Genomic DNA, 22,840 nt, shown 5'->3' with positions numbered 1-22,840 from the left:
CATGCGTGCACACAACAATGACAATTAACATACTGTACCTGCATTGTGTCTTAACGGTATAACACGTGAGTAGGTGTTTGTATATCTAGTATATAAATGAGTATCCCAGCATGCTTATGCATGCAGTACCACACGTGTCTGTGTAATGTCATGTCCTGGACGAACGAAAAGGCGTCCTTCACAATTCATTCTGCCTTCATAGGCTTGTTTCATCACTAATGTAAGGAACCTTGCTCCGAACCGCATCCCCCCCCCCCCCACCATCCCATTAATCTACTGCTGCCCAGTTAATGAGATCAACCATCGAAGAGGGGGGGGGGGGGGAGAAAAAAAAGACTGAAATAGTAACAGCCCGACTCAAATGTTTTCATGTAAGCCAATATCTGCGAGACGAGAAAACACATAATGTGGGAGATATTAAAGGGGAGAGGGATCAATACCACACACACACACAATAGTCTTTCCACCTGAATCTGGTTTGCGTCGCTGCCGTAACCCCTCCCATGTCCTTACATTGCCGTTGTGTAACACGTTATCGACTGGGCGCGCATTGATTCACCTGTACCAACATCTGGCGTTGTTGAAGCAGACACTAGAATATTTCAATATCCCGGGGGCTCCGTCCCCCGGGACCCAGACATAAATCAGGTATTACGGAGGCAACACAATGGAAGTTAGTACACCATTAGTCACACTTCTTATACCGCATGTGCTGTGCGTGTGTGTGTGTGTGTGGTGTGGTGTGGTGTGTGTGTGTAGGTTTCCCCATTCACTAGCAAGGCCAAATGCTCATCCTGCATCAGGTGTGGGTGGTATAGTTATTGTATGTTGAAGGAGTACAGTAAGGAAATAAGACAGATGGAGGAGAGGAAGCATGGGGACTTCCTCTCTACACCCCCACCCAGTGACTCACCATGCATGGCGACATTCTACACAAAATATAAAATAAATCACACAATTGTGTACACTCCACTCCTTTCACAATAGAGGGTATATGCACATGCTTTAAGTGAATGGCACATCGAGTGGCAAAGCAACAGGCAAAGTGAGTTTAACGTCGTTTAATGCAATCAGATTTTTCCGTTTGGATGCATTGGGCTGTCGAGGCCAGAAAGTTGTTTTTTTGCCACTCAGTTATAGGCGTTCCTATGCATAACTTCCGGGTTTGATGATTATGTCACGCGCATATACCCTCTATAGTGAAAGCATGGAGTGATATTAGACTGACAATACAGATTTGAAAAGAGCACATCATATCAGAGATCATATAGCACCACGACTACACCCTTCTTATAAAGCTGTGAATTGTCTAGTAATGTCTACCATTTACACAAAAGGACTATAGGCATACAGTACCATTAAAATGGAGCACAATCCAGCAGTGGTTTAAAGCAACTATAAGTATTTCCAATTTTCTGTACTTTTACTCAGAGGAAAATCTACTTTTACTCCATGATTTTTTACTTCACAATGACATTCTGCTCAATGAGTACTTTTGATATATTTTGATGTCGGTACTTTTCTCAAGTACATTTTGAATACAGGACTTCCTACTTGTAACAGAGTGTACATCTACATTGCAGTACTATTGATACTTTGATTAGTACTTTTTTAGCAACACTGCCATCTATCAAGACCTAGCACACCATTCAAAGTAACCGGGCGACTGAAGAGAACAGGACGGAGCCATGTTACTGTATAGGCTATTCAGTTCCTCAAGCTACATACAGTATATTTGTTGTATTTAAAAAAAATCACACACGTGTGAACTGAGTGGTGCAATTCCCCCTCTCTCTCTCTCTCTCTCTCTCTCATTAGAGACACAGCACTACCCCTCTCTCTGTTTCTGGCGCCCCCTACTGGTATAAATAAGTCACATACTCATGCTCATCCAGGTACACAAACAGGTACATACACGGACATTGCTGGTTGTAGGAGTGGTTGCACCACTCAAAAATAAACAGACCCACTATAGCAAGACTATAGCAGTCCGATTACTGCATGTGAACTGTAAACGCAATGAAGCAATGTAGCCTAGTGTCACACCCCTGTCTCAGGTGAGGGTATAATGTGACCTTTTGTACTCGTACAACCAGATGTGTTTACAACAAGGATGGCAAGGCACACAGTTGGGCAGATTTTAACATGACTTATTTTCCCCCAATGTCGCTCTACACAGTCTACAGACAGCAGCATATCCAACAGCAGCAAACAGCAGCAGACAGCATAGTGAGAGAAATGCCCCAGCTCATCCTAAATATACACCCCATGGCCCCTCCCACCAGACAGAACCAAATATTAGGTGATCTACATTTACATGTCAACATGTCACATCTGTTTAGATTAATATCGGCACAAAATACATTAGGTACATTTCAATTCATTTAGGTTAAATATATCCCCACATAATCAAGATGAATTATCAAAGCATCAATATTTATTAGAGTTTGTCTTACCACGTACTATAGGCTGTAGTGTACAGCATGCCTCCAGGTCTCCAACAAACACCCAAATCAGGCTTCTGGCCAAACATGAGGCCTCAAACCTGCAGGTCACCCATTTTATGCACTACCCTTAAAGGGGCAGTGCTACATTCGGATCAACATTTGCCTGTTATCTCTCCTGTATCACATCAATACAGCGTGAAATAGCTGTATTGATCCAACGATAACAAAATATTATTTCGTTTTTGGGTCTGCGATCAAATGGTGGTCCTCCGTGGCTCAAATGCAGAATAAATAACAGGTCTTGATATAAAAAGGGTTGAAAACACAGATGTTGCTTCTTCAAAGTGCAGTGTCCCTTTTGTGCCCCAATCAGTGGTTTCAGGTGTGCTTCCTGTCAACCTATTTTGTCCTGGAAGAACTTTCTGAAGCAATGATACCTCCATGTATCATTGCTGTGATGGTCATTCTTGCCAAAACAAATACCGGTAGGTCACAGAACTCAATCCAGACCAAACATGCTGTATTGTTGCTTTTGATCACCATAATATTCACAGTTGAAAATGAACATGGGCATCATACTTTTTGGTGATGGTGAGAGATTTCAGAATACAAAATTTGAATTGTACATGAAGCCGTGGCTTCATACAATTCAAATTAGAATTCCCTGATTCGTTGCAATAATGAATTATGGCTCTTGGATTCATTTTAACAGGATTCAGAACAATCGTGTATGAGAAGCAGATCTGACTTACATATATATTTGTTCTGGCAAGAGAGTCTATAGTAATTATGTTACTTGATGATAAGAAAACTCACAATTTACACTGGCCTTATATTAAATAGTTTGAGTCTAATCTTAAAGATAGGTATTTCTGTGTGGGTACTATAGGCTGTGATCGTCTAAATCGTTCTGTGGAGTTCGCCATGGCTCAGTTTTCTATTTGCATAATCCTAACTACAATGTCCCTAGATGACACACAGTAGCTATGTGGCCTCTGACACTAAAAATGTAAAATAAATAAAATATACTTCTGTTGTTTCTGAATCTCAGATCATAGGTCTCAGGTCACAACATTATCAGGGAATTTTAATTTGTCAGTGCTCAAATGTCAAGCTAGCATGATGACACTCATAAAATCCCAGAATATCTGGCCATTATTTTCAACAATAACCTTATATACCTTAACCCATTTAGTAGTGGTGCGCTCAATATTTCATGTCAAGGACCCCACAAATTATATGTCATATGCCTCCGCCCCACATCTGAAAATATGTTGTTCCAGGGACCTCCCCAGAAGCAACGATTTTAGTTAAAATGTTCACTCTGTAATAATATATATTCAAAGATTTGAGGCCCATTTTCACTATTTTTCAAAAATAGTTAATTTTTTTTTAAAAAACAATGTCATAGTTCATAGTTCTATGAGCTTGTAGATCTGCTATTTTTCAATAGCTAAAGTGTAACATAATGCTTTAAAACACCAAAAAGCGTTCCCGCCCCAAAATGGGTTAAACAAGCATGTAAATACAGTATAGGCTATACTGTTTCCGTCAGTTTAGAAAGATTGCTCAAATGAAAGATTTCTATCGCTCCGGTTGGCTTTAATCACATCTCAATTACTGGATTACTGCAAGTCTCAACAACAAAGTCTGTCCTCAACCACAGCTTGTTCAAAATGCTCTGCTATATAGATCTTTTATACCCAACTCCCACAGAAAAAGACAGTAGGCCGCCTTTTATGCTTCCCTTCAATGGCTGACAGTGAAATTTAGGATTGATTTTGACTTATTGCCTTCAAGCCCAGGAAAGGTCTTACGCCCCCATTATGGATATCTTCACCCGCTGTGACCCCTCCCACAGCCTGCAGATAGATGCTGCCAGGGACAAATCTATTGGTCATTCTGTGAAATCCAGTCTGAAAAACCAAAAGGGTGACAGCTAAGCTTCTGCCTGTCTGTCTGGGCGGCCCATATAGGATGACCTGCCGGAGGAGATCAGGCTTGTATAAGCTCCCCCGTCTTCATTAAAGTTTGTTTGTGGCGTGCCATGTTTTAAATAAAACTTCCACCTTTTTTTTTTTCATTTATCTGAAAGCACCTTAAGGTCCTCGGTCTCCCCGCAAAGCCAATTCACCTTGAAATGATTGAAATGTTTTTTTGGGGATGGACCCTGGATGGACCAGGAGGAGAGGTTGTCTGCGCCGGCAGCACAGCGGCGTGACAGGAAGAAATGAGGATAGATGAGCAGATTGGGCTGAATATTAATATGGATTGAGAGCAGATTGTTGGAAGGTCTGGGTGGGATTATTATTATGGTTGAACGGCTTCATTATGGTGAAAGTAGGATTACATGTGATTCCATTACAAAACAAAGCACAATAAAGAGTGGCGTGCCCTTCTCCTGTAAAATATTATTATGCCGTATATTTGCTTATAGGCTTTGGGCTGCGTGTGCGTGTGTGTGTGTGTGTGTGTGTGTGTGTGTGTGTGCGTGTGTGTGTGTGTGCGTGTGTGTGCGTGCGTGTGTGCGTGTGTGCGTGTGCGTGTGTCCATGCGTGTGTGCATGCGTGTGTGCGTGCGCTTTAGGAACAAACAAAAGATTGCAGGGCTGTGAACACCCGCTAAGTGAAAATAGAGTGGATGTTTTATGTTAACCAGCAGACAGTGAGGGTAATCATATTAGTGCTGATTTATCATATCTTAACCCATTCTGACCGGGCACCCATTTTGGTGTTAGCATCATGTTATGCTTTAGCTATTGAAAAATAGCAGATCTACAAGCTCATAGCGCGCCACCGAGTGGCGCGCTACGAGCTTGTAGGTCTGCTATTTTTGAAAAATCGAAGAACGACTGACATTTTTAGAATCTGATCTCAGGTCAGAATGGGTTCATCAGACCAGTGTGTGTCCAGTGGAAAACCTCGTATGAATCTGATCTCAGGTCAGAATGGGTTAAATTTGCCTGCTTCTTATGAGCTGTGCCGCTCGCAGAGATCACACTGATAGTGCGGCAGTGGCTCGGTCTGGAGAGATTTCATGTCTGCCAAAGTGATAAAGCCCATAGCAGACTTTTACTTTATTGTAGCATGGTCCCGCCTTATTCCCTTTCAACGAGAATCTACGATATGACACAGATTCCTTCGGCGCTCTAGCTCTCAGAGAGAGACGTACTGACATCCACAGAAAAATAACAAATGGTTTCAAATAATGCCAGTACTTTTAACAGTGTTTATAGCATAGTTACGGCTTCAGCAGAAACATAAAAGTGTCTCGGTTACTTCAGAAGCTAAAATTGTCGGACGGGGACAGAATGGAGCGTTTTCCACTTAAGGAAAAAGGACTTGTACGTTCCCTATAGGATTCACCCCCCCAGCGATGCCTGAAGGTACCGAGATTGGGTCAGTCTGAAATTGTAAGCAAGCAAGACAGCCACTCTTCTGCTTTGGGCATACATACTGAAGTGGGAGACAGAAGGGTTGATATAGGAGCAGAGGAGGAAGTTGATCTGGGTTTCCATACTAACCCACTTCCTCACCCTCCACCACAGATGCATTCATCTAGCAACCTGGAGCCAACAGACCACAAATATACAGTTTTATGAAACTTATCACATTTTTTTTGGAATGATTTCAGATGCGCGTGCTCCGAGTCTGAAGTCGTCTGTCACATGTCATATGTGGCTTGTTGTTTGTTTATGGTTATGTCTGAGACTTGCATTATGCCTATATATGGGCGTATCGGGTTTGTTTATGGTAGCGTAGCCGTGGTCCGCCCACCATCACCCCATTTTTCTATATAGGATGTACTTTGTAACATATATTCACATAAGGCATTTAGGCGGGTTCAAAATACTTAGTTGACCTGAAAATGTGCACCAAGTGGTTACGGTAAACTTACAATAATATTTCAGACCACAAACAAACAACGGTTGTGAATCAGAGCTATACAATGACCCACTGCCCTGTTCCAAGAATCTTGATGTGGGAGAGAAATGCCTATAAAATAAATGTTCCGAGCCTCTAAAGACCGCCGCTAAAGATAGTGTGTATAGAGGGCAAATAATCAATGACATCACCAACGCAGAGGCAAACCGTTGCTGGGCGATGGAGACGCCAAGAACCGCTAAAAAATAATACTAGCGATGCCCCGGATGCATTATAAACAACGGGGGTTGTTCGATGTCATCCCATAGGGTGGCGATCTAGGACTTTTTTGTATTAAAGGTCGTCCAATGTCGCCCTATAGGCATAGAATGAGTTGGGTTGTTATGTTGGAAAGAAAACGAGTGCTGGAGAGAGACAGAGGGAAGTTCACATATGATCCCACTGGCCAGGTCGCATATAACAATCAGTTGATTTGAGCAGTATCAGCAGCCATCATAAAAAGTACACCTGACATATAGCGGTATCAGCAAAAGTGTAGTATACGATCCTGTCGGGAGCGGATGATATCGTTATACGTCATGTTGTAGTATTGTTTTGTAGTCGACAGGCAGGAACAACAGACGGCAACTTCCTTTTCCCTCAAACCAGATTTTTCTCAATAAAAGCCATACAGGCTACACGAGAGCTTTTATTGAGAAAAATCGGTTTGAGGGAAAAGGAAGTTGCCGCCTGTTGTTCCTCGTGCCTGTCGACTATACAAAACAATACTACAACATGACGTATAACGATATCCTCCGCTCCCCCGACAGGATCATACGGACTTTTGAAACAGAGACCATGGCTTTACTCCGAGGTGGGTGGAAACAAAGCCTGGTGAGGCGAGGTTATACGTCTGAACAGTGAGGTGCACGTGCAGGAAAGGCAGGGTTTTCCCCCCCGGGGCCACACCAAGAGCTGCTGCAAGTCACCAGCTTTTGACTTACGAGTCAGCGTCGCTGTACGACGTGGAAGGTCGTGCAGGCTCTATTCTCACAGCACCCAAACCATGTGGTTCCCAACCAGGGGTCCTTGATGGAGTCCCAGGGGGGTCCCCATGCTAAATGATAGTTTGGAACCAAGTGGACCCTTATGGGTCTGTGACTCTGATCCATAATTGATTTATTGGGGGTCCCAGGGATAGGAAATGCCATTAAATAAGGGGTCTGTATAGACTAATGCATGTCAAACTGGGGATCCTTGAAATTAAACGGGTTGAGAATCACTGCTCTCGGCCGTAAGAATCTTCTCTCATGAATATCCTATGAAAAAGTGTGGGAACCGCTGACCCAAACGGACATGATGAGCTCTTTTCCTCGTGGCTGCACACAGAGCGTGCCATCTTGCAGAGGAGTGTTGTTTTGGGGCATTTTAGTTTTAGTCATAGTCTCTTGAATAGTTTTCATTTTAGTCACCTGGGAATGCTTCAGTGTTAGTCTAGTTTTACTAAATATTGACTAAATATCATACTATTTTAGTTGGTTAAATCTACAGTTGATTTAGTTGACTAAAATGTATTTTGGCGGGCCTTGATGCTGCCGTAATACACTTTCACAAGCTGATCTACAAGCTCACAATGCGTCGCAGCGCGCAATGCATTGTGAGCTTGTAGATATGCTATTTTCAGCATGCAACCAATTGTAAAAATGACTGGATCTCTTGTCCACTAGTCTCTTCCTATAACATTTTAGCTTTAGTTTCAATTTGTTGACAAAATCAACAGTATATTTATAGTCATCATGGCTTAGTTTGTATTTGTTTTTTATGTCGTTTTTGTCAGTGAAAAAAGGTAGGTTTTTCGTCATAGTGTTACTCGACGAAAACAACAGTGGCACTGCAGAGAGTCAACTCATTATTGATGCATGGGCCCCGCTCCCAGCTGTCCCAGCTTCCATGCTGATTGCAAGGCAGGGCTCTGGAGAGAAGGAATGTGCGGCCGCTCATGTCCGTCTGAATCTCTGTCTATCTCCGTGCATGTCTGCGCATGCACGCACCCCGTCAGTCTGCGCATGCACGGACCCCGTGTCAGTCAGTCAGTCAGTCTGTCGGCATTTCCTCTCACGCCCTCTTGTTTGTCTTTCTGTATGCCTGGCCTGCCTCGTCTGTCTGTCGATTTTTCAAAAATAGCAGACCTACAAGCTCGTAGCTTGTAGATCTGTTATTTTTCAATAGCTAAAGCATAACATAATGCTAACACCAAAAGGGGTTCCCGCCCAAAATGGGTTATGAAAGTGTGTGTGTCCGTCTGTCGGCTTCGGCAGGGACTCGTACGTCCGCATATACCGTGTATGTATTTTACTTAAGTAAAAGTATCAATACTGCAATAATAGAAATGCTCCGTTACAAGTAAAAGTCCAGAATTCAAAATGTATAGTTGAGTAAAAGTACAAACGTATTGGTATCAAAATAATGCGTTGCAACGCATTGTGAGCTTGTATAGATCGACTATTTTCAAATGGCCAAATGTACGGTAGGGCTGAAGTGGTTAATATATGTTTGTAATAATAATGACAATCTACAAATGCAGTTTTCAAATAATCGTAGTGAAGTTAAAAGTACAATATTTGGATCCAAATTGTAGTGGAGTAGCAGTAAAAGTATTGGGAGTTGGAATTACTCCAGTACTTCAAACTTGTACTTAAATACAGTACTTAAGTAAATGTAGGCTACTTAGTTACTTTTTTACCACTGATAACATGTAGCATAGCCTACTGTATATAGTTGTCCACTGGTCTGGCTGTGGTACTTTCACAGTAAAAATGTGATTTCTTTGTAAGGTCTGGTCTGGTCTGGCTGTGGTACTTTCACAGTAAAAATGTGATTTCTTTGTAAGGTCTGGTCTGGTCTGGCTGTGGTACTTTCACAGTAAAAATGTGATTTCTTTGTAAGGTCTGGTCTGGCTGTGGTACTTTCACAGTAAAAATGTGATTTCTTTGTAAGGTCTGGTCTGGTCTGGCTGTGGTACTTTCACAGTAAAAATGTGATTTCTTTGTAAGGTCTGGTCTGGTCTGGCTGTGGTACTTTCACAGTAAAATGTGATTTCTTTGTAAGGTGTATTTCGTCTGCAGCACTGCGTGGTCTAAATGCACGCAGACGACAGAGTGCATGTGAACGTTCGTTCACAGGCGGGTGAGTCTGGATGTTAATGAGGGAACGGGGAGGCGGTTGGACGTGAAATTGGGGGGAGGGGGGGGGGAGACAGCTGGAGAGAGAGAGACTGAGAGAGAGAGAGAAAAGTGCATGTGTGAGAGAGTGACTGAGAGAGTGACTGAGTGAGTGACTGAGTGAGATGGAGACTGTGGTGAATAGGTAACCATGGTAACTCTGTTGGCCAATATTTAAATGCAGAGAAACAGAGAGAGAGAGGAGAGACAGAAAGCGAACGAGCGAGCGAGTGAGTGAGCGAGCGAGCGAGCGAGTGAGTGAGTGAGTGAGTGAGTGAGTGAGTGAGTGAGTGAGCGAGTGAGTGAGTGAGTGAATGAGTGAGTGAGCGAAGCAGAGAGAGAGAAAGAAGTAGAAGGAAGCAGGAATTCATCCAGCGTCTTCTGTGTGGCTATTGGATAAGCGGGAATGAGGCCAGGGTCAAAGGTCAATGTGTGTCAGTGCTAACAGGTTAATCGCTCATCAAACGGAGGAGGAGGCTATAGGGGTCGGTGCCGTGTTCAGCCAGCCTGCCCACGAAGAAGAAGAAAACAGCTATGCACAGAGGGGGGGGAGGGGGGGGGGGGGATCAGGACAGAGAACTTTCACAGACTCTATAAGAAGACACTCTCAGAGTGCTATAGGTCTGGAACTTCTCTAAACACTACAGTCAAAACAGAGTGGGAGAGAGACGCACAGAGAGAGAGAGAGAGATTGAAAGAGAGACACTGACATCGCTATAACCTGTGTGTGTGCGTGAGAGAGAGAGAGAGAAAGAGAGAGAGAGACACAGACTGAGTTCAATTGTAACGTTGGACAGTGACAGCTTTGAAGTGGAACACAATCAACCAGCCTCTAACCAGCTGTCAACTCCAACTAGTCTCAGCTCCCTCCATGGACTAACACGCATCCATCCCGACCGGCGTCTTCACCTCTGTCGCACCTCTCTCAGTCTCTGCTCTCAGGTGCTGCATGCTCGCCACCCAAAATAAGCAGTTAAAGCACACACACACACACACACACACAGACACACAGACACTGCAACGCCCCTCCCCACCCACCCACGACACTTTTTAAGATCTTCTCATTTGCACGCAACGGTAAGGGTGGGAAGAAAGATTTAAATGGAAAAAGGTGAGAGCCCCAAACTAGCACGCCTCGAGCTCGAGTGCCTCTTTTTATGCACGTGCATCGACGCTGCTGCCGTTTTAAACACACAGCAGCCGGGGGAGAAAAAATGGAGAAGACGTTATGTGTGTGTGTGTGTGTGTGTGTGTGTGTGTGTGTGTGTGTGTGTGCGTGCGAGAGAGAGAGAGACACTGAGATAGAGAGCGATAGAGTGAGGTTATGAGTGGCAGTGTTGCAGTCCCAGTAGCAGAGCGGTTGCAGACTGGTGTCCTGTTCCCTCACGCTGGCCACGCTGAGCACAGATACTCTCCTGCTGATATGATTTATCACCGTGTCCTTGTGTGTGTTTTAATGTCATTGCACTCTAGGTCCGCATTATTGATCAATCCCTGCCCCCCCCCCCCTCTCTCTCTCTCTCTCCACCTGTTTCATATTCATCCTTCCACATTGTCTTCTTTACCTCCGTCTCCTCCATTCCTGTCTGCTTTATATTCGTCTCTGTGTTGTCACTCCCCTCTCCCTCCATCTCTGTCTCCTTTATATTCATCTCTCTATTGAGCCTTTCCCCTCTCTCTCTCTCTCCCTCTCTCTCTCTCTCTCTCTCTCTCCCTTTACCTCTTTCTCTGGATCTCTCTCTCTCTCCCTTTACCTCTTTCTCTGGATCTCTCTCTCTCTGGATCTCTCTCTCTTTCCAAGAAAGGAGTGAGAAACTATTAATATTAATGCGTCATCTTCCTCACTCTCTCTCTCTCTCTCTCTCCCTATTCTCTGTCTTACACTTTTCTAATCTTTCTTTTACCACTGATCTCCTCTCTGCTCTTCCCATTATTTCTCTTTAGTCTTTACCCCTCATCATGCCTTTCATTCTCTCTCTCTCTCTCTCTCTCTCTCTCTCTCTCTCTCTCTCTCTCACTCTCTCTCTATATTTCTCTCACTCTCTCTCTCTCTCTCCATATCTCTCTCTCTCTCTCTCTCTCTCTCTCTCTCTCTCTCCCCCTGCTGTTCAGTATTCATCTATTACTGTAGTGTTGATAATTCCCTCCTCTGCCTGCAGCCGTACAGTCATCTATCAGATTAATAATCCCTCTCTTCCTCTCTCTCTCTCTCTCTCTCTCTCTCTCTCTCTCCCCCAACCCCCCCCCCCTCTTTAACCACGTCAAGTGAGAATGATCGGCGTGTCAAATGAGTTTTTGTGTCAAAGTCCCACCGTTTACAAGCATCATCATTAATAACCTGCCTATACTGTATAGAGCTCTAGGTTGCTGGATGCCCTTATTTGAGGTGATTCTGGTCTAATAAAGAACCTGTGGAGAGGAGCCTCCTCCCCCTCTCTCCCTGCCTGCCCTGCTTCAGGGTGGCCGAGCCATCTATTAGCGTTAATGTAGATTGCACCATTTGCCACCGCATCCTCTGGCCTCTGGGATCAGACAGCGCTGTGCCCGGTGTATGGAAATAGAATTAGCATCGCTGTCCCGCACGACCCAATGTTGTATGCCTGCTCGCGCAGGCGGTGAAATGGCTCGCTCTCGCCTGCATGGCGGAGTTTGCTCTGCGTTGTTGTGGTTGGAGACCGGCATTAATAATCCACAGGGCTATAGAGGGCGTCTGTCTGTCTGCGTGGCGCAGGACTAAAATACCTGCCCACCTGCACCGTGGAGACTGCGGAGTTCAACGGGCCTCCATCTTGGTCTCACTATACAACAAACACGTTGCCAGAGTTTTGCGTGTGGGAGGCCAGTATTCAGGGCGCTGTATTCTCTGTCACTATAGGGACTCCTATACCAGCTGGACAGGGGAACCTGGTCAACAAGGAGCGGAACTGGGAGGTACTGGGAGTAAATAGGCCTACTGTACATAAAAATCACACACGTGTGAACTGAGTGGTGCAATCCCCCCCCCCCCCCCCCCCCCTCTCTCTCTCTCTCTCTCTCTCTGTCTCTCTCTCTCTCAATTCAATTCAATTCAATTCAAAGGGCTTTATTGGCATGAGAAAACATACGTTTACATTGCCAAAGCAGAAAGAACAAAACAACAATACAGCAATACAATCAAAACAAAAATTATGTACTTTGAAGGTCAGAATCTTCAATAGATCAACTTCTGTGTACCAAGATAACTCGATGCAGGTATAGTGCAGGAATATACACAATGATTAGTCTTTAGGGTGGTTGTGTTCCATTTGATATCCTTCTCCTATCACAGCAACTCACAAATCTTGCTGCTGTGTTTGCACATTGTTGTACTTCGCCCAGCAGGTATGGGAGTTTTTTGTCATTGGTCATGTTTTCAAAATCTCCGTGTGTGGTTGTAATCTGTGGGAAGTATGTGTCTCTGATGTCTTGGTACAATGGACAGATGGTTAGGAAGTGTAGCTCGGTTTCCACTTCGTTTAGTGTGCAGTGGGTGCATAGTCTGTCTTCTCTCGGGATACAGGTCTGCCTATGACGGCCTTTCTCGATCGCGAGACTGTGCTCACTGAGTCTGTACCTAGTTAAGATTTTTCTTTGTTTTGGGTCGGTCACGGTGCTCAGGTATTCTGCCACTGTGTATTCTCTGTTTAGGGCCAGATAGCATTCTAGTTTACTCTGCTTTTGTGTTGCTTCTTTCCAATGTGTCAGATAGTTTTCCCTTTGCTGTTTTATAATTTGGTTTAGTCCAATGGGTTTTCTATCTCGTGGCTCTGTTTGTGTTTGTGCCCGGAGTTCCAGGGCCAGCTGGCTGAGGGGGCATCTCTCTAGAGTTTCACTGTGTGTGAGTGCCTTGTTATGGAGTGCATCTAGGTCACTTTCTTTTAGGTGGTTGTAGAACTTAAGTGCTCTCTTTTTTATTTTGATTATGAGTGGGTATCGTCCTAATTCTGCCCTGCATGCATTATTTGGTGTTTTTCGCTGGGTACGGAGAATGGATTTGCAGAATTCTGTGTGTAGGGTCTCGGTTTGGTGTTTATCCCATTTTTCCAGGTCATGGTTTGCTAATGGTCCCCAGATCTCGCAACCATAGAGGGAAATTGGTTCTATCACCGAGTCTCTCATTAGAGACACAGCACTACCCCTCTCTCTGTTTCTGGCGCCCCCTACTGCTATTAATAAGTCACATACTCGTGCTCATTCAGGTACACAAACAGGTACACAAACAGGTACATACACGGACATTGCTGGTTGTAGGAGTGGTTGCACCACTCAAAAAACACTTAACTCTTCAACAACTCGGCTGTGTGCAGAAAAGGAAAATCACACCCGTGTGAAGTGAGGGGCGCTATGTATTAAAGTCTAACTCGTGTTGATTAGGTGTTGTAAAACAAACGGTGCCGACACTAACATTAAACACCATTAACATTAACAAATTAGGAAACAATATGACGTATTAATGAGGCACATTATGACGTGCATTTTCCCTTTTACGTTTTTGTTTACAAAACAAACTTGAACTAAATAAAGACAGCAAACATTAAACCTGAAAAGATGCACTGTTGATACACTGGTGGGGGGGGGGGGGCAACTCTAGATTGTGACTTTGAATGTCTGTTCCTGCATTCCGTTCCTATACTGTAACTTCCTATACGGCTTGTAAACTATATTAATTGAAGCTTTCTGCCTTTCCACCTGCCCTGCATGCGTGTACAAGGATGTGATTGCTGGCAAAAATCATGTCTGCTCAGGGATTACGTGGGATTTGACAAGCGGTGACATGAGTCGTAATGCTTCTCAACGATGTTTTGACAATCCCCCATGATAAGAGATACTGTAGATGTCTACTTATTATTTGTCTTATTCATTATTTCTCCTGGTGAAAACATGCAGGTCTGTAGTCTTTTAACCCATTCTGACCTGAGATCAGATTCATACGAGGTTTCCACTGGACACACACTGGTCTGATCAACCCATTCTGACCTGAGATCAGATTCTAAAAATTTCAGTCGTTCTTCGAATTTTTCAAAAATAGCAGACCTACAAGCTCGTATCGCGCCACTCGGTGGCGCCATATGAGCTTGTAGATCTGCTATTTTTCAATAGCTAAAGCATAACATGATGCCAACACCAAAATGGGTGCCCGGTCAGAATGGGTTAATATCTGCTCTCTCGCTCTCACTCACACTCTCTCTCTCTCTCTCTCTCTCTCTCTTTTGTTCTTTCACAGTAACTCCTGGATTCTTCTCACTCCTCAAAGGCCTCGTTCAAATCCCCAGACAGCGAGACGGGAGGAGAAAAAAAGGGAATAGCATCTGTTCATCTGCATATTTCTACGTTTAAAAAACAAGAGGGAAATGAACACAGATAGACAGGAGGACAAAATGTCAGAGACGATGCATCGTTAAGAGGGAGCAAATTGCCACGTGGAGGACGACTAGAGGAACGCGCCGCGCCTTCCATCAGTGTGGAGTCACCTCAACTACACCTTCGGAACGCGAGCAGGGTCATGTCCCAGTTGCCATGCGCATCACCACGGTGACCTGCCTTCCCTGCCCTTCCCCCCTCCTCCTGCTATTGGCCCAGCTGTTACTGCGGCTCCTCCCCCCTGGGCCAGAGTTTGTGGGAGCCGCCGCCTCCTCCTCCTCTTGCCCCTCCCACTGCACCTGCTCCAATCAGGCCAGCCGAGTCATCTGCACGAGACAGAACCTGGACGAGGTGCCCGAGAGTATATCAGTCAACACGCGATACCTCAACCTGCAGGAGAACTCAATACAGGTACATCTATGCGGCGCTATAAGCATTTCTGTTTGTTCATTGTTAATGTCCATCTGTGTGTGTGTGTGTGCGTGTGCGTGTGCGTGTGCGTGTGCGTGTGTGTGCGCGTGTGCGTGCGTGCGTGCGTGCGTTTTTCCCTTTTCGCAATTCTGCTTTTTGCTTACCCAACATTGTTGAAATTACCTGTTATCTTAAAGTACCTCACTATAATTGAATGAGTTCACAGACTTGTTATCTGTAGCATTTATAAGTATATAAATATGTGGAAATGTTTTCCGTCCGTTTTGTGTTTTCTGTCGTCATATACCGGCGGAAATCCTGTTATGTTTGTACCCTTTTCAGGCTGTGCATTTGCAGCAGAGCATGCAAGTGCTTTCTTCCTTTCTTTCTTTTTTCGTTAAAAGACAAGTATAGTGCCAGTACTTCAGTAGTTTGAACTGAAAGTATAAAAGGCATATTTCCATGGGAATACCATGCCTCAGTGTGTGCATTACCAATTCATCTGAAGTCCCAAGATATAGTATTTGTGGTTTTTCAGCTTAGGGGAGATCATTTAAACACAGACCATCATTAAGAAGCACATGAATGAATTGCTATACTTTTACTTTTAGTTTCTGGCTGGCTATGGTCTTTTACAAATCAAAATGCTTTTTCTTTTTGAAACCAAGTGCTTTACTTACTGTACACTATGCATTACAGTCACCCATTGTCACACATCCACACACCGACAGCTAAGGCAACCATGCAAGGTACTGGTCAGTGTGTTCAATTCGAGCAGTTAGGGGTTCAATGTCTTGCTCAAGGACATTGCCCGGGGGTGCAGGATCGAACCAGGAGTTGGTTCCCGGTTCTGATTCCCACACATGGGAAATTAATCCACATGGTTTGGTCAGCCATCTTGTAAGAGTTGCTGCTTATAGGAAAGATATAATAATGAAACGATAAACCCACTCTTTTAGATAGCCCATGCACAAATTCAGATTCGGTTTGTTGTATCCTGAAGCCCCACTTGAAATGATTAAAAATCTAAAAATGTTTTAACACCTGAAGGCATCCTAGATTCTCTGGCTTATTTTTTCCTCCACTGAGTAGACCATAAAGCCTTGACAGGCTCCCACCCCCTCTTAATCCATTCTGGGCGGGAACCCCTTTGGGTGTTATAGTACTGTAGCATTATGTTATGCTTTAGCTATTAAAAAATAGCAGATCTACAAGCTCGTAGGTCTGCTATTTTTGAAGAATCGTGAAAAGTGACATGAAAGTGTTTGAGAACGACTGAAAAACATAGCTTTTTCAAGAAAACAGTCAGGATTTTAGAATACATTTCCAGAATCGTTCCCACGTCGAAATGGGTTAAACATCCCCCACTTCTCCCCTCTGTCCCCGTCCCTCTCCCTCCGTCTCCCTCTTTCCTCCTCCTCTCTCACATCTCTCTTTCTCTCCCTCCCTCTCTTTGCCTGGCTATCACCCCCTCCTTCTACTGCTCTACATACAGAGCAGGCATGTGGCCTGACTCCAGGAGTCTTCCTCCCTCTCTCTCTCTGCCTCACAAAGGGCTTTGGCCATACTACAGTACATATCTCCCACAGTCAGAGTTTTAAGGGGCCTGTGTGTTTTACTCCACCCGTCAAACGTTCTCCATTTGAACAGAGCTGACGTTTGGTGGTGGTGGATGTCCGGGCTGTAGTTAGTATACCCATGTGTTCCGGAAACTTCTCTTCTCAAGAGACCAAACATCCCTTTTCTGCTCGTAAAGAAAAGAAAATTCACACACACACACACACACACACAAAATAAAATACACAGTCAGTTATTTTGAATTGCGTCCAATCAATTTCAGAATTGTGGATTATTTGCATTTCTGTTCCTCTCTGTGATATCATCTGATTCTTTGTGCAAAAAAAAAAAAACATAGATTTTATATGACCTTTAATATTTTTCATTGTGGATCTTGGTTGGATTGTTAAAACTGCTTGCGGACACTTCTGAGCTACAGTCTGTATAAGTTCTATATGTCCGTTGTCTCTCCCGACGGATTGATGTATTTCCAACAATGTACGTTTCTAGTGTGCCATCTGTCCTACTGTACACCACCAGGGTTCATTTCTCAATTTAATAGGGAGACCATGCCAAGCACTAAAGATGTGCTATACATACAACATACGTGTTAAAATAACATTTCATTCAATCGAAAGGCTCAGGTTGTCTTTGCCTCACCCTATACATGTCTGACAGTAACCCCATCTATCTCTGCCCTATACAGGTTATCAAGTCAGACACCTTCAAGCACCTGAGGCACCTCGAGATCCTCCAGCTCTCCAAGAACCAGATCCGCCAGATCGAAGTCGGAGCGTTCAATGGCCTCCCCAACCTCAACACCCTGGAGCTCTTCGACAACCGCCTCACGCTGGTGCCGTCGCACGCCTTCGAGTACCTCAGCAAGCTGCGCGAGCTGTGGCTGCGGAACAACCCCATCGAGACGCTGCCGGGCTACGCCTTCCACCGCGTGCCCTCGCTCCGGCGCCTGGACCTGGGCGAGCTGAAGAAGCTGGACTTCATCTCCGACGCGGCCTTCGTGGGCCTCGTCAACCTGCGCTACCTGAACCTGGGCATGTGCGGGCTGAAGGACATCCCCAAGCTGACGGCGCTGGTGCGCCTGGAGGAGCTGGAGCTGTCGGGGAACCGCCTGGAGATCATCCGGCCCGGCTCCTTCCAGGGCCTGGTGTCCCTCCGCAAGCTGTGGCTCATGCACTCGCAGGTGTCCGTCATCGAGCGCAACGCCTTCGACGACCTGAAGAACCTGGAGGAGCTCAACCTCTCCCACAACTCCCTGCACTCGCTGCCCCACGACCTCTTCACGCCGCTCCACCAGCTGGAGCGCGTGCACCTCAACCACAACCCCTGGGTGTGCAACTGCGACGTGCTGTGGCTCAGCTGGTGGCTGAAGGAGACGGTGCCCAGCAACACCACCTGCTGCGCCCGCTGCCACGCGCCCCCGGGCCTGAAGGGCCGCTACATCGGCGAGCTGGACCAGAGCCACTTCACCTGCTACGCGCCCGTCATCGTGGAGCCGCCGACCGACCTCAACGTCACCGAGGGCATGGCCGCCGAGCTCAAGTGCCGCACCGGCACCTCCATGACCTCCGTCAACTGGATCACGCCCAACGGCACGCTGATGACCCACGGCTCCTACAAGGTGCGCATCTCCGTGCTGCACGACGGCACGCTCAACTTCACCAACGTCACGCTGCGCGACACGGGCCAGTACACCTGCATGGTCACCAACTCCGCCGGCAACACCACCGCCACGGCCGTGCTCAACGTGACCGCCGCCGACAGCGTCAACGGCGTCAACTACACCTACTTCACCACCGTCACCGTGGAGACGGTGGAGTCGGAGACCACCTGGAAGGAGGACCTGGCGCTCATCGCCATCAACGAGACCTTCATCCGGCCGGGGCCCACGCCGTCCCTCCTGTGGCCGGAGGGCGGCGGGGGCGGCGCGCCCACCACGGCCTCCTCGCTGCTGCAGGCCGGCGGCTGGTCGTCCTCGTCGCGCGGCGGCGCCACGCGGCCCACCTCCTTCGCCGTGCCCGCCGCCGCCGCCACCGAGCCGGGCTTCTCCTCGGGCCTGGACGACGTGATGAAGACCACCAAGATCATCATCGGCTGCTTCGTGGCCATCACCTTCATGGCGGCCGTGATGCTGGTGGTCTTCTACAAGCTGCGCAAGCAGCACCAGCTGCACAAGCACCACGGGGGTGGCGCCGCGCGCGCCATCGAGATCATCAACGTGGAGGACGAGCTGCACGGGGCGGGCGGCTGCGCCGGCGGCGGCGGGGGGCGTGGCGGCAGCGGCATCTCGGGGGGCTCCACGGTGCAGGCGCAGGGTGGCGGCGGGTGCAGCGGGATAGGAGGGGGCCAGAGCCTGAGGCTGCACCACCCGGAGGTGGTGAACCTGCCCAACCTGGCCCGCTCCGACCACCTCAACCACCTCAACTACTACAAGGCCCATCACTTCAACAACAACATGATGGGCCTGCAAGGCATGCAGGGCCTCAACAACAACAACAACCCCTCGCCGTGCTCTCAGGGCCAGGCCATCTCCTGCTCCCTGCAGGGTCCCGCCGGCGGCGTGGGAGCGGGCGGCGGCCCCCTGCCCTCCCCCGTGCCACTGCCCCAGCTGGGCAGCTACAGTTCCCTGAAAGGCCTCATGGGAAAAGGCCAGAACGAGCCGCTGCTGTTTAAAAGCGGCTCCAAGGAAAACGTGCAAGAGACTCAGATATGAGAGTGAGTATACGCGGTGGGTTTTAGAGGTGTGGGGAGAGAGAGGCTGTTTAAGAGAAAACAGGGAGACGGAAGGGAGAATATATGCGACTGATTGTAACCGATTATCCTCATGGACAGATTACAGAAAATATCAAATTTGACATACACGCTGTTTTTGCATTGTCAGTTCATTGACAGAGCGAAAGAGGTATACGGAGACTGAAGTATAGACATTCACTCAACACTTTCCCTGGTATTTAGCGTCATGCCTACTAGACACTTCAACGTATGGAACGTGTATCAATGTAGGCGACGAGCTTCAGAGTGAATTACATGTCAAACCTGCTAAGATCTGTGCCAAAGTAAAAACACCACCGACTAGAGTTCCATCAGGCATCCAACCGCCATTGTCATTATGGCAAGTTATATGGATAATGCACAACGTGTGCGATGAGATTCACTACATATAGGTCTGTAAAGATCGCCTCAAATATTATTACCAGACACAATCAGGACCCCCTCGTGTATATATATAGGGAGATAACATCGGATGGTTTGATTGGTTGTCGGATTAGCGCTTTGGCAGGGCCGTTTGGATAGCAAACAAATGGGCCTGGTTGATTGGGACACGGTCCCAGAGTACTGCAGCCGCACCGCTTCCCAGAAGCACCGAGAGAGGAACGGACCCCGGGAAAGAGAAATTAGAGCCGTGCAGACTTATACTGTTCAGTGTTCAGAACGCAGTTCATGTCAGACCAGCACTTTGCGGTGGGAATGAACAACAACAGAGGTTGTGTGTGCTTCTCCTATACCTTGTACACCATGACCTGACTGGCTACTCCTTTCTCTTTATACTCTCACCTTCTCCTCCTTGTACACCATGACCTGACTGGCTACTCCTTTTAAAACGGGGGGAAAAAAAGGGAGAGTATAACACAGTGAGTTATATCATGGGATAAAAAAAAATGAAAAGGAAAAAAAAGAAATGCCATGGCAAGAAAAAGGACAATGGAAATATATATATAAAAAAAAGACTTCAAGTACACTACATATATATATAAATATATTTTCATTCAAAGAAATAAATTATGAAGAGTACTTTATGGACTTTGTGTGAGTGACACCGTATACGACTTGTGCGAAGGATATACCGCAGACAGCTGTTGTGTAGTGGTCCGTCCCTGGAGACTTTTCTTGTAGCTATATAAGAACAAGATGACCTCTCCCTCTGTGCTGAGGAAAAGGACAACGCTGGGGAGAGTTCGCTCTCTGTTGAGCCGGAGCTGAAACAGGAAAGTCTGCGTGGGTTTTTTTTTGAGTGAATTTATTTTGGCCGTGACATTTTTGTAGCCACATAATAGTGTTCCTTCTCCTGTCAACATTTACATGAAACAGGGTCATTTTTGGAGAATGGAGTGATCTTTATGCTATATTGCGATAATATGAAATATGATTACAACTCTTCACCGTTTGATATACAATATGGCCATGGTACTGATAATAATGAGCGTAATGGTAATAATGATGACAATGATCAATCGTATTTGCGTTATAATTATCATGTGATTAACCCTTGTGTTCTTTTCAGTTCAAAATGTGTCATTTACGATTTTAACTAAAAGAAAAAATTATATATTTTTCCCAACCCCAAACTCGGGTGGAAGTTGTATGCGACAACAGACTTTATATGCTAAATATGAAATAAAAAAGGCAACTATATGCATGCTTCTTCAATAACTCCATTTCTAATTTGCTCACACACATGCACTCATGGACAGATGTACGGTATCTTTCTTTGCCGTTTGCTCAATTAGATTTGCACTGTATTTCATCAAAGAGACACACAGACCTCTCAGCCATGCTTTATAGACCAGGCACTTTCAAACCTTTTCGTGTCACGGACCCCCAAATTGACTTTCATTAAACCATGGATAGGGTTCAAATTAAATGTAATGGTCTAAATGTCTTAATTGTAAATGAGAAAGAGATTTATAGAGGTGATATCGAAAGAAAGTCTTAGAATGATATAGTCGCTTGTACATTTAATAATTGTAATTATGTAATTATTAATGTAATTGAATCATAGTAATTAAACTGGTTTTCATTTGGCTGATGGATTCTCTGCACTCCCCGCCACCCACGCACGCACGCACGCACGCACGGACACACGCACACACGCACGCACGCACGCACACACGCACGCACGCACACACGCACACACACACGCACGCACGCACGCACACAAGCACGCACACATAGTAGATTTTTCCACATAAAACACAATATTACAAAGAATGGGGAAATACATTGCTTGAAATTGAGTTAGAAACCTTTTTTCTTTTTTTAATGTACATTCTATTTCAGAATGTCTTTAAAATACCAATAATATCCCTGGTAAATGTTACCCAACATTGTCCAAAGGAACAGAACACACGGGTTAAAATGAACACAGTAAATTCTCAGCAATGTTATACATTTGTCTGAAAAGACGCCGGTTTATAGAGCATGCTCTCTAAAGATAAAGATTTGCTCAACAATTATTGGTTTCAGCTGAAAGTAATACAAAACCTTAATGATATTGTTATTATATTGTTGCTATAACATGTTATCATTATTATCATTACTATAACTCCCATTATTAGTACTACTACTGCTTCTAGTGTATACAAATAGCCGAGAAGTACTTTTTTCATTTGTAAATTAACTTGTTGATGCCCGATCCTGTTGGGATTCTACAGTAAAACAAACTCAAATGGTACCATAATATGGACCAGTGTGACTGCTGCCATAATCTTGGTTAATGCGGGACAGCTGGGACGAGACTCGGCCGTATACCGCTGTAACAAGAACTCCAGCAGGAAATACACAGCCCTCAAAATGGCCTCCTCGCCGCGGCCCTCCACTGACTACTCTGTTCCGACGTCTTAACCAATCGGGACCTCTCGTCTGATCACGACACAGAACCCTGACGAGGAAGCCTGCTCCTTTTGCAGAGGATTATAACATGTCCGAACTGTGTCTCGGTGTTATCGTGTATACGAATGGACTTCATGACAGCAGCGGGAAGCTAACAGACGGGGGTCATTGTCACGCATAAAGGTAAGCGAAGTTCATTCAGCGAAAACAGGCAGAAAGACTTAGATGGCATACGGTAAAGGGTGAAAAAAACATTTTCTAAAGAAAAGGACAATTCAATGAGAGAAAAAAAAAGAGAAAGAAACTTATAGATCTCTTTTAAAAACAAAAGTAT

The 22,840-nt window shown here is 45.6% G+C and overlaps 2 protein-coding genes across 2 annotated transcripts in view; one reads left to right on the top strand and one right to left on the bottom strand.

Annotated features, from left to right (window-relative positions):
• Positions 1-22,840, bottom strand: part of ntf4 (neurotrophin 4) — a 270,598-nt gene that overhangs the window by 16,046 nt on the left and 231,712 nt on the right. The gene's annotated exons all lie outside the window — the stretch shown is intronic.
• lrrc4ba (leucine rich repeat containing 4Ba) lies at positions 15,067-19,614 on the top strand (the record flags this gene model as incomplete). Its single annotated transcript, XM_080775926.1, has 2 exons — positions 15,067-15,321; positions 17,585-19,614. The coding sequence occupies 2 exons, from the start codon at positions 15,067-15,069 to the stop codon at positions 19,607-19,609; spliced, it is 2,280 nt and encodes a 759-aa protein (XP_080632052.1). The 3' UTR covers positions 19,610-19,614.

This window comes from Protomyctophum bolini, assembly GCF_963924005.1.
Source record: "Protomyctophum bolini genome assembly, chromosome: 11".
In the NCBI taxonomy this organism is placed as follows: domain Eukaryota; kingdom Metazoa; phylum Chordata; class Actinopteri; order Myctophiformes; family Myctophidae; genus Protomyctophum; species Protomyctophum bolini.
The sequence above is the reverse complement of the archived record's forward strand: the minus strand, read 5'-3'. Positions and strand labels throughout refer to the sequence as shown.